Source organism: Rhipicephalus microplus, chromosome 6 (assembly GCF_043290135.1).
Source record: "Rhipicephalus microplus isolate Deutch F79 chromosome 6, USDA_Rmic, whole genome shotgun sequence".
NCBI classification, from domain to species: Eukaryota; Metazoa; Arthropoda; class Arachnida; order Ixodida; family Ixodidae; genus Rhipicephalus; species Rhipicephalus microplus.
The window spans coordinates 7,072,339-7,089,157 of record NC_134705.1 but is presented as its reverse complement, the minus strand read 5'-3'; the positions used below and the strand labels follow the sequence as shown (position 1 = coordinate 7,089,157).

Genomic DNA, 16,819 nt, shown 5'->3' with positions numbered 1-16,819 from the left:
ACTACCGGAGACTAAACAAAATCACCAAAAAGGATGTGTACCCCCTGCCACGAATCGACGACGCCCTCGACCACCTCTGCCACGCCAAGTACTTCGCATCCATGGATCTGAAGACCGGCTACTGGCAAATTGAAGTGAACGAGAGAGACCGAGAGAAGACTGCATTTATAACCCCGGACGGTCTATACGAGTTCAAGGTGATGCCGTTTGGGCTGTGCACGGCGCCCGCAACGTTTCAGAGAGTCATGGACACTGTGCTAGCAGGCCTGAAGTGGCACACTTGCCTCGTATACCTCGGCGACGTTGTCGTATTCGCCCGGACTTTCGACGAACACCTCACAAGGTTGGAATCTGTACTCGAGGTCATTCGTACGTCGGGGTCAACGCTGAAGCCTGAGAAGTGCCGTTTCGCGTACGAGGAACTCAAGTTCTTGGGGGACGTCGTGAACGCCGCAGGAGTCCTACCTGAACCGGCAAAAACGTCAGCCATTGCAAACTTTCCAAGGCCGAAAGATAAGAAGGGTGTGCGAAGGTTTCTCGGACTGTGCGCATACTACCGGCGCTTCGTCGCAAACTTCGTACACATTGCAGAGCCACTCACGCGCCTGACGAAAGAAAGCACCCCTTTCAGCTGAGAAAACGACCAAGAAAAGGCATTCTGCGAGCTGCAACAACGCCTGCGAAACCCGCCCGTGCTCGCTCATTTCGACGAAAACGCCAAACGGAAATGCACACGGACGCCAGTGATATCGGTTTGGGTGCCGTCCTCGTCCAAAAGCAAAGCGGTTACGAAAAGGTAATCGCCTATGCAAGCCGTGGTCTGTCGAAGGAGGAGAGAAACTACTCTGTCTTTGAGAAAGAGTGCCTGGCTATCATATGGGCCATTTCAAAATTTCGCTCATACGTCTATGATAGACCGTTTAAGGTTGTGACAGACCATCATGCGCTATGTTGACTCGCAAATTTGAAGGACCCCTCTGGCCGTCTTGGGCGGTGGAGCTTGCGCCTGCAAGAGCTTGACGTTACAATATTCTACAAATCCAGCAGAAAACACTCCGACGCCGACTGCCTGTCCCGCGCCCCCGTCGACCTACCACCACAGGACTCCGATGAAGACAGCGCGTTCTTCGAAGTCGTGACAGAGAGCGACCTAGCCGCCCAGCAGCGTGCCGACCCTGACCTCCGCGCCATGATCGACTACCTCGAAGGACGCAACGTCACCGTGCCTACGGCGTTCAAGCGCAACTTACCAGCGTTCAGCCTCAAAAACTCCATCCTAGTGAAGAAGAATTTCAACCCCGGAACGAGAACGAATTATCTACTTGTCATCCCCACAGACCTTCGTGACGAAATTTTGGAAGCGTGCCACAACGACCCGTCTTCCGGACATCTCGGAACAGCTCGCACGATTACAAAAATCAAGGCGAAATACTTCTGGCCTCGCCCTACATTCGATGTCACCCACTACGTCCGGAGCTGCCGGGACTGCCAGCGACGAAAAACACCACCGACAAGACCCGCCGGACTTCTGCAGCCGATCGCCGTCCCAACGAGGCCCTTCCAACAGATCGGAATGGACCTTCTGGGCCCGTTCCCTACATCCCGATCCGCGAACAAATGGATTGTCGTAGCGACAGACTCCTTGACGCGCTACGCAGAGACCACCGCTCTTCCTAGGGGAACTGCACAAGAAGTTGCAAAGTTCTTTATTAACCAAATTGTGCTGCGACATGGAGCCCCTGAGGTCCTAATCACGGACCGCGGAACGACTTTCACTGCGGAGCTCATGCAAGGAATCTTATGCTACAGCAACACAGATCACCGAAGAAGGACGGCGTACCACCCCCAAACGAATGGACTAACGGAACGGCTCAATAAGACAATCGCGGATATGCTGTCTATGTACGTGGACGTTGAACATAAGACGTGGGACGAAGTCCTCTCGTACGTCACGTTTGCGTACAACAAGGCTATTCAAGAAACCACGCAGATGACACCGTTCGAGCTCGTCTACGGAAGACGGCCGACTACGATGCTCGACGCCATGCTTCCGCACGTAGAAGACGACGACCTCAACGCCGACGTCCAAGGATACCTCCAACGTGCGGAGGAGGCCCGCCAGCTCGCTCGAGCTCGTATAACGGACCAGCAACTGGTGGATGCTGGACGCTACAATCTTCGACGCCGAGACTCCAAGTACCATCCTGGAGATCGTGTGTGGGTTTGGACTCCCATTCGACGACGTGAACTCAGTGAGAAACTTCTAAGACGCTATTTCGGACCCTACCAGATTCTACGTGTTGGCAAACTAACGTACGAAGTGATCCCCGATGGGGACTCCCGTACATCACGACGACACACGCGGCCTGAAGTCGTCCATGTGATTTGCTTAAAACCTTTCTACGGACGATGACGAACTTTAATTTGTGTGGACTGTCCCGTATGTTAGCATCGGGTCGATGCACTCTTAGAGGGGGGGTAATGCCGCGAACCATGCATTGGGTTTGTTTATTTGTGTTTTGTTTTTTCGGCCTGGCTGCGCCGGCCTGTGCTATCGCCGTTTTCACAGCGTTTCGAACAAACGCTACCACAGCGTTTTAAACAAACGCTATCGAACAACGCTTCAGGCGTTGTCAGATAAAAAGAACTCTTCAAGCTTTTTTTGTTAGAGGCGCTGTTCGAATGAACAGCGTTTCTAACAAACGCTATCACGGCGTTCTCGATACAATTCGACTATTCGAGAAACCCTCGCACCGAGAGATATAAATTCCCGCACAGCCGATGCCGCGTCATTTCGATCGCCGACGCTCACTAGCGTGCCCGTCATTTTGCTGGCCGCTGCTTCGCCGCCTGTGTATTTTTTCAGTTGTTAGGGAAGCACAGGTTGGCTCCAATAAACTTGTTTTCCTCATAGACAACTGCGTCGTGCTTTGCTGCGTGACCATATTATTGCGGTTGTTACTCGTTGCATTGCGAATCAGGGTGTTTGTTTTTCGTTTGGAATGCAGATTAATTGATATGTGGGGTTTAACGCCCCAAAACCACCATATGATTATGAGAGACGCCATAGTAGAGGGCTCCGGAAATTTCGACCACCTGGGGTTCTTTAACAAGCACCCAAATCTGAGCACACCGGCCTACACCATTTCCGCCTCCATCGGAAATGCAGCCGCCGCAGTCGGGATTTGAACCCGCGATCTGCGGGTCAGCAGCCGAGTACCTCAGCCACTAGACTACCGCGGTGGGGCCGTTTGGAATGCAGAGCTTTCACGGATTTGTATATATGTATACCTGGTTTATCATTGAGAGATGTATAGTTATATCTGCAATTTGTTTGTATAGTGTGTCGTACCTTTCCTGTAATAACCCTCAATAGAGCGTTGACAATATTTCTAAATAAAATGTAACTCGTCAAGATATCGCTTAGGGCAACACCAAATCTGGGTACCCAGCCGCTATGTAAACACTGCAAACATACAACTACATTTTGGCAAAATCTTTGCAGCTCGAAATTTCCCTACGCCCTGCTCGTTCAAGGTTGTTGGCAGTTTTCCTGGCCTGTGGTCCTACTTGTGTCGGTTTGTCCATAAGTTTGCAGAAGCAGCACATCTTTTGACCTGTCTACCCAAAAATACATGGCATTCACCTGGGGTCGTCAACAAGCCAATGCCTTCTCATCGCTTGTTGCCATCCTCCGCGACACATCACTTCTGGCACACTTTGACCCCTCTGCCGCTATGGAGGTTTATGTCAGTGCCTGTGGTCATGGTATAGGTGCTGTGTTTGCACAACAGCAACAGGGCATGCACCGCATAACTGTAGAGGCAAGCCATTTCTGTCACTTTGTCACGGAATGCCAGCACTAAGCTTTAATTGAGCCATTGCAAAATTCTGACTGCACTTGTGTGGCAGGCACTTATCGGTAATTACAAACCATCGTGCACTTTCCTTGCTCTCCTCGCTCAAGGCCAACCAACAAGACACCTCGGCCATTGGGCACTGCATTTCTAAGAATATACATTTTCTGTTTATAAATATGGACAGCTGTACAAGCATGTCGACTGCTTGACTTGGCTTGCTGTAGATCCCCCTTAAACAGTGGAAGGTAAAGCATTCATTCCTTCTATTACAGACTTTGTCAACATAGCTATTAAACAATGGTGTGACTCTTCTTTACAGCCTATCACAGATGGCCTGATGTTTCCACACAGATGTTCATCCTGCGCAATGACATTTTGCCACTGCGAATCTCCGTCCGTATGTTATGGCCCAGCTCCATGATGCACCCATCACCGAGGGGTGACACACACGTATGAATGCATTCTCCAGTGATTTTCTTGACCTGGTCCTTGGCGCTCTGTGCAACACTACACTGTCAGAAGCACAAGACACCTACGCTGTTGCCTGCTGGCTGCCCATTGAAGTATAGTGAATGCGCCATTTTCTCAGATTGGCCTCTATCCTCTAGGACCTTTTCCCGTTTCAGCCAACAGTAATAGACCGACTGCTGTCGCAATTGACTAGACAATATGGTATGTTGTCACAAAAGCACTTCCCATCAGCAGCGCTACTGATGTATCTGACTGAATTCTTGATGAGCAACGCTACTGATGTATCTGACTTAATTCTTGATGAAGTCATTCTGTGCCGCAATGCTCTTTGTCAAGCAATCAAAGACTATGGCTTCTGTATACTATTCGAAGTAGTCAACGACCTCCTTCATTCAATACTCTGTTAGCACAAAACAACACTACAGGAAAGAATACAGGACAAACTGCTACTGTCAAATGATGTCATTGCATCACTCCACTCTTAATATAACAATGACCAGACACCAGAAGGACATGCATAGAGTACACTATGTCTGGCAACCCCCACTAAATCGTCAACCGAGCACACTCATTATAGCGCATCTAAGAGAAAATGCAGGTGTAAACAAGGTTAAAGAAGGAACACTAATGCACTTCTAATCCAATGACAGTAAAAAAAAATGCTCCCAAATTTTCCCACATGGTGGTGTCACAGCTATTTAAAACAGTGGTCAATCTAAACAAAGCTGGACATTGCAGTGTTGAGCTGATGGGAGCCTGTATAAGTGAGCAGAAATCACTCATGTTCTTCAAGGTGCTCATCAACAAAGCGGCCTGGCAAAACTACATACACTTTGCCCTAAGAGAGTGGAGTCTTGTAGACCATACCTTGTAGTCTTGTAGATCCCACTGCTGTTCTTTGTTCGGTGCTTTGCTACCTGTCGGCCTTGCAAGCTGATGCTGTCGCGTGTGGTCATATGATGAAAATGATTTTGCTGTTATCTGGGGATATAGAGCAAAACCCAGGCCCTCTAACACCGCAACAGGAAAAGCAGATGTTCGACACCATCATGACATTACCTTCAATGCATACCTCTCAGTCTGCCATTTTTGATGAATTTAGCTCTATCCGAGCTAATCACGAAGCATTTCAACAAAAAATAACAGAAGGAATACATCCAGTGCAAAAAGAGCAACATGCTCTTGAGCAGCGAGTGGCAGATGTAAATGATAGATTAACCTGTGTAGAAAATAACCCCCCCCCCCCCCTAGGTAACACGGGCAAAAAAGAACTTGAGCAATTTGCAGCTCAATGTGGATTGCTTGCGCGTGCGTGTCAGGCTATGAAAGATTGTCAGGACGACCGCGAAAGTAGGAATCGTTGAAATGACCTGGTATTTTATGGTTTCCCAGATAATAAGAATGAAACGTGGGCACAATCAAAAGAAAAAGTTATTTCTTTTTGTTCTAGTGACTTACAGCTCAAAATTGCCCCTGACACAATTGAACGAAGTCACAGATTAGGCCGATATTCGGCGGCGAAGAAAAGGCCCGTCATAGTGAAGTTTCTATCTTTTAAAGAAAAAGAACGTGTGCTTAAGTCTTCTGGCAAGCTAAAGGAAACCAACTGAAGACTATTCACCCAAAGTCAGGCTAGAGAGGCAAAAATTGATTCAATACGCTAAAGGAAAGGGTGGTGATTTTAAGGTGATTTCGTTTCAATAAATTATTCAAGAATGAACAAATATTCCTGTATAACAGTGCTGAAGATAGAGTTCTGCCTAGTCGTAGATAGCAATCACCTCGAAATGCCATTTTACTGACAAAAGAATTGAGAGAAAATGAACTAACGTGCATCCTAGTTAACTGTCGCAGTTTGAAAAACAAAAGAACAAAATTTCCTTCGTTATTAGACATGACTAAACCACACATAGTTTTTGGCACGGAATCCTGGCTCAATACCACTATCGCAGATCATGAATTCTTTCCGTCGACTTATGCAGTATACCGAAGGGACCGCACGGCGCACGGAGGTGGTGTATTCCTAATGATCCATAACAATATCAGTAGCGTTCCTATTCATGGTGTTAGTGACTTGTGTGAATCTGTGTGGTGTAAAGTTATGCTGAGTGGTGGCTCAACTGTGGCTGTTGGTTCCTTCTACAGGCCCCCTAGTAATACAACATCCGAACCTTTATTTACTTCAAGCAATATTTTGTCAAACCTAAATACAACATACATAATAGTTGCCGGTCATTTTAACCTACCTGACGTTGCATGGTCCTCATTCAAACCGATAATTCACAGTGCGTCACTGCTACATAAAGCTATTCAAGAAATCGTGAATGCCCATCAGTTATACCAGCTTGTGACAGCCCCCACGAGAGTGTGCAGTACTAGTGCAAACGTATTAGACCTGTTTTTTTGCAATTATCAAACGCTTGCTTCCTCTGTTGTTACAGTACCAGGTATTAGTGATCACGAAGTTGTTCTTGTTAAAATGTGCTTAGCTGTAGCTCAACATTGAGCTTCGGGGCCCAGAAAGGTGTTTTTATATGAAAAAGTAGACTACGCTTCTATTTCAACAAAACTAGACGACCTGAGTTTCAAGAACTATGCTCGTGTTCTGACGTGAATGACTTGTGGAATGAGCTGAAAACAAAACTGCTATCTCTAACTCAAACTTTTGTACCATCACGAGTCATATCAGCCAAACAACGAAATGATAAACCATGGCTAAATAAGGAACTCCGAGTGCTCATAAACAAAAGAGATCGTCTCTATCGCAAATATTGTCACACGTCAGACCTTGAAACATACACACAGATGAAACTACTTGGTAAGAAGATAACCAAAGATCTGAGGAAAGCAGAGAGAGCATACTTGAGTGATCTGAGTATTAAGGTGAAAACTAACCTGAAACTCGTCTGGAAATACGTTAAAAGAAAGACAAAGGTTCCTGGTGGTATTCCTGATATAAACGATGGTACTAAATACTTGTCGGACAGTGCAGGTAAAGCTGAATGCTTTAACCGGTACTTTCAGTCTGTGTTTTTGGTTCCGTCAGCGGTTCAAACTACAATGTGCAACACAGTAACGCTATCGGAAATGGCGGAGTTCGAAATTTCAGAACAAGGTGTTGCATCTCTTTTAAAAAACCTTAGTGCAAACTTGGCATCAGGGCCAGATCAAATATCAAACTACAATTTAAAGAACTGTGCCCTTTCAATAAGCCCATTTCTTACAGCTGTGTTCAGAAGTTCTTTATCACAGGGTGCATTACCTGATGACTGGAAACGAGCAAATGTAATTCCTATTTTTAAGAGTGGTGACAAGTCAAGTACTTGCAACTATCGGCCCATTTCGTTAACGTGTGTGTCCTGTAAGACACTTGAGCATATTATATACTCGAACTTGGCAAAGCATCTTCAGACTACAATTTTTTCTGTCCAACACAGCACGGTTTCCGGAAACGGTTTTCCTGCGATACGCAACTCGTAGAATTTACACATGACATCACCGCAACGTTAAATTCCGGTAGCCAAATTGATTGCATTTTTTTAGACATTAGCAAGGCTTTTGACACTGTTACACACTCGCTCCTTTTACTAAAATTATCGTGTCTCAATATGTCTGCTAACACAATGGCATGGCTACAGGCTTGTTTCTCATGCAGGAAACAATGCACCATCATCGATAGCGCGTCGTCGTCACATGTAGACGTCATTTCAGGAGTGCCACAAGGCTCCGTCCTGGGGCCGCTTCTCTTTGATTTATATCAATGATCTTGCTGAATGCGTGGACAGTCAAGTGAGGTTGTACGCAGATGACTGCTGCATATATCGTGAAACTAAGTGCACTCAAGATTCCGAACAATTGCAGAAAGACCTTGACTCAGTAATAGCATGGTGCAGTACGTGGAAAATGCAGGTTAACGTGTCAAAGTGCTGTGTCATTAGGTTTACCAAGAAAAAGCAGCCTTTCATCACAAATTACTTCATGGAAAGGATACCATTATCTACGGTAAATGAATACAAGTATCTTGGCATTGTCATGAACAGCACACTATCGTGGAATAATCATGTTCGCATGGTATCAGTTAAAGCCAGTCGCGTGCTGAACTTCCTACACCGCAATTTCAGAACCGCCCCCTCTGTTCTTAAACAAGTTCTTTACGTGTCAAATGTACGCCCGATTTTAGAATATGCTTGCACTGCCTGGGACCCGGCCGCAGAGTTAAATATTGGTGCATTGGAGCGCATTCAGAAACGGACCGCCCGGTTTGTGACGGGTGATTACGACTTCACCAGAAGGTCTAGCGAAATTGTTAGTTCACTTGGTTGGCCGTTACTCTCCTCTAGGCGTAAATATACGAGGCTATGTCTTTTCTACAATCTAATAAACGACAAAACTGGGATCGATAAAGGCAAATACATCAGACCACCAAAATACATCTCATCACGACGGGACCATCCTTTGAAAGTGCGTGAATATATGTGCCGAACATCAACGTATGCAAATATTTTTTTCCTAAAACTATTCACGAATGGAACGGTCTTCCAAAAAACATTGTGACCGCCCCTTCCACAGCGTTTCCTTCCCTTTTAAAGGAGTATGTGGTCACATAACGATACTGTATACTGTGATTTAGGTGTTTTTAATTTGTTTTTATTTTTTGAGTGCCGTGCAATTCAACTTGTCCCCACTGGTTTAAATGTACTTTGAATTTGTAAACCCCCCTACAACAATGCCCCCAGAGGGTGCTGTTGGTATATGTATAAATGTATAAATAAAATACCTACACTGCAATCCATAAACTTCAGGTGTGTTTTCTCACATTATGGTTTTACTTTCTTCACAACTACGGCTGCATGCTGCGGTGGTGCACCTTTCAGAACAAATACCAGCATCTCCTCCACCGGCTAGGGAAACAAATGAGCCACGGAGATGGTCTTAGTAGATTTCCCCTAATGCACCAGCACTAGAACGACCCTTCTCCAGCCGAAGTAGTCATGCTTCTGGAAGAACTTCTGGAATCCCCTGTCCATGCAGATGATGTGGCTAAATATTTACTCTACCAAAGTATTGTTCTTCCCTGTGCCCTCAACTAGGTGTGAAGAGGGTTGCCAAGTGTGCTCCCAGTTGTTAAATTCACATGATGTGTGTCTAGACAACACGAGCTGTCTGCCCGCAAGAAATTCTTACTGTGGGGCAACAATGCAATGATTCTGCAGAAGTTGCATTTCCATGTTCTCGAAACCCTGCACATAGGTCATACCGGTTTCATCAGAACAAAAACACTTGCCCGCAGCTATGTATGATGGCCATGATTAGATCGAGCTATTGAGGAACAGGCCCATCGGTGATTTCCCTGCCAGGAAACATGGCCAGAGATGCCACAGCAAATGGTTCAACCATGGGAGACAACCAAGACTTCATGGTGACATCTGCAGATAGATTTTGCAGTCCTCTTCCAAAGATGTTCTTCATTATGATGAATTCTCATTTGAAATAGCTTGAGGTTATACCAATGCCATCAATGATATCAAGTGGTGCAGTTAGTACCTTACAGCAGCACATGGCCAGCCAGATACCCTGGTATTGGGCAATGGGTCACAATTTACATCTACAGAATTTCGGGGTTTCACAAATGCCAGCCTCACTCTTGATGTAACATCCCCATGATTCCATCCATCCATCAATGAGCAGGCCAAAAGGATGGTACAGACCACAAAGGAGGCACTATTGCAAATAATCCAAGGGAGCAGGGCACAGTGCCTGGCAGACTCCCTGCAGCAGCACATAACTACACACACTGCCACACAAGATGCTACCCATCCTGATTTACTAAGTGAGCGCCCACTATCTACCTTGCTCCAATGGTTGCACCCAATGCGAACCCATGAAAAGTCTTCCCAATTTGCAAGAGCTTTGCTAGCACATAACATATTCCAACCTGAGGACACTGTCTTTGCATAAAATTATGGTCAGGGTTTCGCCATGACCTGCAGTGCAACTGGCTCAGCCTTGTATGAGGTTGCTTTTTCAAATGGCCACTTGTGCCGCTGGTGCGCGGAACAGCTTCGTTGTCGAAGAAGCACTTCCATTTGAGTAGCAGCAGCTGTCCTAGCTGGTCAGCCTGAAGTTTCACCTGCGTCAAGCCCTTCACTTGACAAAGGCAGCAACAGCAAGGCACAAGGTCCCAGTGAATCTGAGGAAAAACCAACAGCTATGCTGCCCTAGGACAATACTGTACCACTTAAGCCAACGCCACCAGGCCCATGACGCCAGGCCCATGCCATTTCCGGAAAGACAACCCAACACCTTCGAGACTTAGTGGATGAATAGGCAGACTGACTGCCATTCATCCTGCCAATTTTGAAATTCTTTGCGTTGAAATAATCCTTCCCACGTGCAAAAACATTCTTATAGCCTGTTACCGCGCACCCGACTGCGAACACTCTTTCACAGATGACCTTCAAAATGTTCTTTTTGACCTGACATCCCGGTTTCCTCAGGCAAACTTCTTGCTATGCGGGGACTTTAATTACCCTGATATTGACTGGGACAACTTGTGTGCTAGTTCACGACAATCCAGAGATTTCCTCGAACTGTGTCTCCTTTTTAACCTATCGCAATCAGTCACAATGCCAACTCGTGGCACAACCACTCTTGATCTTGTTCTTGTCTCCAACCCAGATTTAATTCAGTCAGTGTCATGCATTTCCGGTCTGAGTGACCATAATGTTGTATTGTTTTCATTGTCCATTGCCTTACCTTCGCGAAAACCTTCGAAAAAATTAATACGCGACTTTAACAACGCCAACTTCTCGGCGATTAACTCTGAACTTAATAAATTTTTGGTCTCCTTCACCCTGTCTGCTTCTACCCGAACAGTTGACCAAAACTGGTTATTGTTCAAGCGGATATTAACCCTTATCAATAACCACGTCCCCCTTATTCGTGTTCCAGGTGATGCTCAGCGACCATGGTATTCTAATCTCTTAAACTATCTCAAAAGAAAAAAACGTCTTTTTCGCGCTGCTAAAAACTTTGAGTCAATAACAAAATGGAACAGATATTTCGCATGCCTTCGTGAATACACTCACTTGCTGAAGCGCTCCAAAAAGAAATTTTTTCATAATGACTTGCTTAACATTGCCCGAACTAATCTAAAGAAGTTTTGGAAACTTCTCAACCCTAAAAATAACACGCAAAATATATCCTTAACCACCTCCGATGGTTCACACGTTCCTCTCCCACAACGGGCGGACGTTATGAATACTTACTTCACTTCAGTCTTCACTTCTGAACCACTTCCTAGTATTCCAGTCATGCCGAGATCTAATTTTTCACAAATGCCGCCCATTGACATTACCTCCGAAGGCATCAGCAGTCTGATAAAGAAACTAAAAATATCCAGCTGCCCCGGACTTGACAATATTCCTGCCAAAGTCTTAAAGGCTACTAATATCATTTCTAGTAAATTTTTGGAGATAATTTTTAAACAGTCCATTTCTGAAGGTTTCATCCCAGATGATTGGAAACTTGGGAAGGTTGTACCAGTTTTCAAGTCTGGCAAGCGATCTGACCCATCTAACTATCGCCCCATTTCACTAACGTGCATCGCTTGCAAACTTATGGAACATATAATATATTCACATGTTGCTCGTCACCTCGATGATCACTCTTTCTTTTTTCATAAGCAGCATGGTTTTCGTTCAGAGCTCTCATGTGAAACTCAACTTTTTGAATTTACGACTGATCTTCATCTCAACCTTGATTCGTCATTTCAGACTGATGTTATTTTTGTCGACTTTTCAAAGGCCTTCGATCTCGTCCCTCACCAACGACTAATCAACAAACTTTCTTCACTTTCCCTCGATCCCCTGACCTTATCATGGATTAAGAGCTTCCTAACCCACCGGTCGCAATTCACTGTTATCGGTGGTGCCCATTCTAATACTACTCCAGTAATCTCTGGCGTCCCTCAGGGCTCGCTTCTCGGCCCGCTTCTTTTTTTAATCTACAAAAATGACCTTCCTTCCGGCATTTCATCAACGGTTCGGCTTTTTGCTAACGATTGCGTCATCTACCGTCGCATATCAACTCCCGAAGATCAGCTAATACTACAGCAAGATTTACACATCATTGATAACTGGTGCGCTCAGTGGATGATGAGGCCGAATACTTCCAAATGTAAGTTCATGTCTGTCTCACGAAAACACACTAACGTCATCCATCCGTATTCATTAAACTCAACAGTGTTATCCCAAGTGGATTCTTACCGATACCTGGGCGTTGTAATTACAAGCAGACTAACCTGGACCGAGCATATTACTAAACTAGCTGCCGATGCCTCAAAAACCCTTGGCTATCTTAGGAGATCATTGTCATTATCACCTGCAAGCCTTCGCAAATTGGCCTTTGAAACTTTTGTTCGTACTAAAATGGAATACGCATCTGCAATTTGGAGCCCTCATCAGATATACCTAATTAACATTCTTGAATCCGTCCAAAATCGTGCCGCCAGATTCATCTCCGCAAATTATGACAAACGAGCAAGCATCAGTCAAATCAAATCATCCCTCGGTCTCCCTGTTTTGTCAGCTCGACGCAAAATTTCACGTCTCTGTCTTTTTCACAAACTTTACTACAGCTTTCCTCACCTACATGGTTCACTTTTACTTCCGCCTGTCCGAACATCTCGTCGCCTATTTAATTCCCTGAGTATCCAACGTCTGTTTGGTTCTACTAACGCTTTTAATAAATCATTTCTTTCTACGGCTATTGATGAGTGGAACGGTTTGACGGATGCTATTGTCAGCGAACAAGTTGCTGTTAAATTTAGAGATTTATTACTAGCTACCCTTGACTCTTAATCGCTGTTTGTCTTTTTTTTGTTGTTTGTTCTCTGCCGCCTGTATATTTTTGACCGTGAATTGACTGTTGAATACTTCGTTTGAAATGCTCTGTTTTCTTTTTGTTTTTTGTTGCTACTTGTATGTTTTAGTAATGCAAAAACTGTAACCATGAACTGCATTTTCATTGAAATTTGTACTTGGATTGTTCCCCCCCCCTTATGTAATGCCCCAAGAGAGGCCCTTAAGGGTAAAAATAAATAAATAAATAAATAAATAAATCCTAGCTAAGGGGGGAGGGGTGTTGTGTATAATGCTGGCTGCTTAAGTCAGTGTATAGTTTTGCCGGGTCACTCAACCCTGATGTTGAAGAGACCCATCTTCCAGGGTCTCATGTATTATTTATAATGTTTGCCAATTTCAGCTGAACCAATGTTTGGTTCTTGCGATAGAAATAAAGATGTATTGCCAATACCGCCCCTCATGCGAGATACAAGCTGCATAATGTGACATTTTTGTTTGGCAGCATCTACTTGTAGACTGTTCGAACCTTGGCAAGAGTAAGCTGATAGGCAGCCGATCAGTTCTGTTTTTAAACCCATCATGCCATGACATTGCACTGTTCACCAGGTCGAGTGAGGCTTCAGTATGACGTTTCTGCCTGTAGCGGTAACAGTCGAACTAAAGCAACAACATACTATGCATGAAATGATGTGTTGCCGCATTCAACAAACTCCAGCCGTATAGAAATTTACATGCTTTAGAGCCCAGTGTGAGGGTTACCTATAGAATGTCAATTAAGCAAACGTACCTCAAGAGTCACATAAGGGCAGTACACGACAGCCGACGCAAAAGTACACACAGTTCTTAACAAAATTAGTTCAAAATAGCAGTCTAAAAGTGGAACTACAATGCTGTTTTGTCCTCTATGATCATCCATTTAATGCATCAGCCAAAATGTGGGGGTGATATGTACTTACAGTGAAATCAAGTCAGGATGCTCTGTAGGTGACAAAGACACAAGTGGCAAGCAACCAAAGTACAAGCCTTCCTGCAGAAAGAACATTTTAGAGTGGCTTAATAAGCAAGCACAGAAATGTTCCCATCAAGTATTTGAACTCTCGAATGTAAGGCAGTGCAATGTGCAACACACAGGCCAGCAATTGTTAGGGCTCCAATGACTCCAACAGCATACTGTATAGTTCAACCAATTAATTAATCTCAATTTTATTGACAAATCGTAAGCAATTATTAAAAGCTATCTGGACTAGTAGCTTACACTGGCTAGTGGTCAATTCATAAAAGTACATAACAACAGATTAAAAGGACATATAGAAAATAAGAACAAATACAAACCCACACACACACACTCCATTACAGAAGTTGGGCGAGTGCCGTTAAGTAAATCTAGAGGAGGAAGAAAAGTTTCTTGGCGGTGTTTTTTAAGTGCTGTTTTGAAAACATCACCATATAAACATTTCTTAGTAAGAAAGTCACAACTGTCTTTATCAAACGATGATTTTGCTTTCATGATTTTATCCTTGTAGGCGGAAAATACGTCAACGTACAATTTGCGATACATGTCTCGAAGGAGGGGGTCGGCTGTTTGCTGATGTCGTTGTCGCATAGCCCGAACACGCTTACGTTCGATAGTCAATTCTGGTGTCCCCCAACCATTACCTAATTTACTACGCGATGTTATGCGTCGTGAGTAATGTTGGCTTAAAGCAGAGTATATGGCATAAAACTTGTCTATAACCATGTTTAAGGCTTCAGATGACCCAATGTTCCAGCCGAGTATCTTTGTGAACCTAGTATCATCCTTTAAATTGTTAATAATTTTTGCTTTTTCTAGATTAATTAATCGTTTAGCACTGCTGGTATGTGCTTGCGAGAACGAGAATTCAATGTAGTTGTGGTCTGAGAGGGTAAGAATTTGGAAAACGTTCCAATGATAAGCATCGCAAATGAGGTCGTGTGAAACCATAGTTAAATCTGTCGAGAATCTTCATATGGTGTTGTGAAACTTGGAGGGGAGGTGGGGTTGTTCAACATGACTAAGTAATTTGTCGTCACCGATTGGACTACTTGAGAGCCGCAAACATCCCCTATAGCCGGCCCCCACATTCTATGCTTAGAATTGAAATCTCCGGCTATGATGATAGTACAACCTGTGATTAATGATACTACACATTGCAACTTATCCAGAACTGGATCGATAGGTCTTTGCGGCGGGGCATACACAGCTATCAGTATTAATGTTTGGTTCCAGCTTTCACACTTTAGTGCAACAACCAAATCAGTTACGTGTAATGGGAATAATCAAAATGTGTTGTGTACTAAAAGCATGATGCGAGGATTGTTTGGTGCGTGGAACTTTGTTATCGTGTGTGGTATGCCTTGAACAGTGCCTGCGCGGATGTGCGGGTCACACACGAAGGCGAAATTGCAATGCTGTTGCGCCATGTATTCTATCAATAATTTTGTGGCATCACGTGTATGGTCCAGATTAGACTAAGAATTTTAAGTTATTGCTGTGAGTCATGATAGTTCTGATCAATTTCAAATGAGAAGCGCGACGCCTTCCCTGAAACGAAAATGCGAAACGCTGTAAGGAGCCTTTTTTCATGTATTACAGTGTGACCCACGCAACCAGCAAATATTTTGAGGACAGAAATATCATGTAATGTTGTGGGATGTTGTCACAAAACAAGCGCTCCAAAAGGGCGCGCCGCCAAATCCTTGCAACAAAGCGCCGGAGAGACGCCTCGAAGTCAACGATAAAAAAAAGAAAACAAGCATCCAAAGACTCCCCGGGCGCGCGTCTCTCTTGCCTCGGAAGTGTAGGTTCGCCGACAAACCTCCTCACATCGGCGGCCGAGCAAGCCCTGGAAAGTTCTCGATGGAAAGGGGCGTGGTGATGCAGGGTTGCGTCATCTGTCGCGGACGGCCCTCGAACCGTCTCGCGTTTTCCCCAGCCTTCGCTGCGTATCGCGCCAACGAAATGATGAGAATTTTCTGGAATCTCGCGCGGAAGGTATTTAACCGAACAGCAGAGATGAGAGATCAGGAGAAGAAGAAGAAGAGAGAGAGAGAGTGAGAAAGGAAAGGCCGGGAGGTTAACCAGATATTAGCATCTGGTTTGCTACCCAGCACTGGGGGCAGGGAAGTAGGGGCAAGAAAGAGGGGGTAGATAGAGAGAAAAAAACAAAAAAAACGCACGCACACTCATAAAAAAAACGAAAACACACACAGGAAGGGCGTCCTAGCTACAACCGTTCAGTAAGGCCGGTCGATCGCAAAAAGTTTAGTAGCGCTTTCAGGGCCCTCTTCTGTGAAGTCGCATCCTGACGATACTGCAGAATTCCCTGCTCCGACAGAGGTTGATCATCTAATTTGTTGAGTTCCTTGCGAAGGCATAGTCGTTGTTTACTATACGCTAGGCAGTCACAAAGAATATGTTGAATTGTTTCCTCTTTGTCACAGTGGCCACAGGCAGCGGTGTCGGCCATCCCAATGCGGAAAGCGTAGGCGTTGGTAAACGCAACGCCCAACCACAGCCTACATAACAGGGTCTGGTCTGCTCGGCAAAGCCTCGACGGGACTTGAAGACATAGTGTAGGGTCAAGCGAGTACAGTCGGGCATGC

The 16,819-nt window shown here is 44.9% G+C and overlaps 1 protein-coding gene across 12 annotated transcripts in view; it reads right to left on the bottom strand.

Moving 5' to 3' along the window:
• The window catches only part of LOC119167755 (uncharacterized), a 595,822-nt gene that overhangs the window by 461,156 nt on the left and 117,847 nt on the right, over nt 1-16,819 (bottom strand). For all 12 annotated transcript variants that reach the window (XR_012883841.1, XR_012883842.1, XR_012883843.1 and 9 more), the window contains one exon: nt 14,152-14,222. Coding sequence is in view for 9 of the 12 variants with exons in the window: in XM_075865247.1 (XP_075721362.1) it covers nt 14,152-14,222 (71 nt within the window). In the remaining 3 variants the exon portion in view is untranslated. The remainder of the gene's footprint in view (nt 1-14,151; nt 14,223-16,819) is intronic.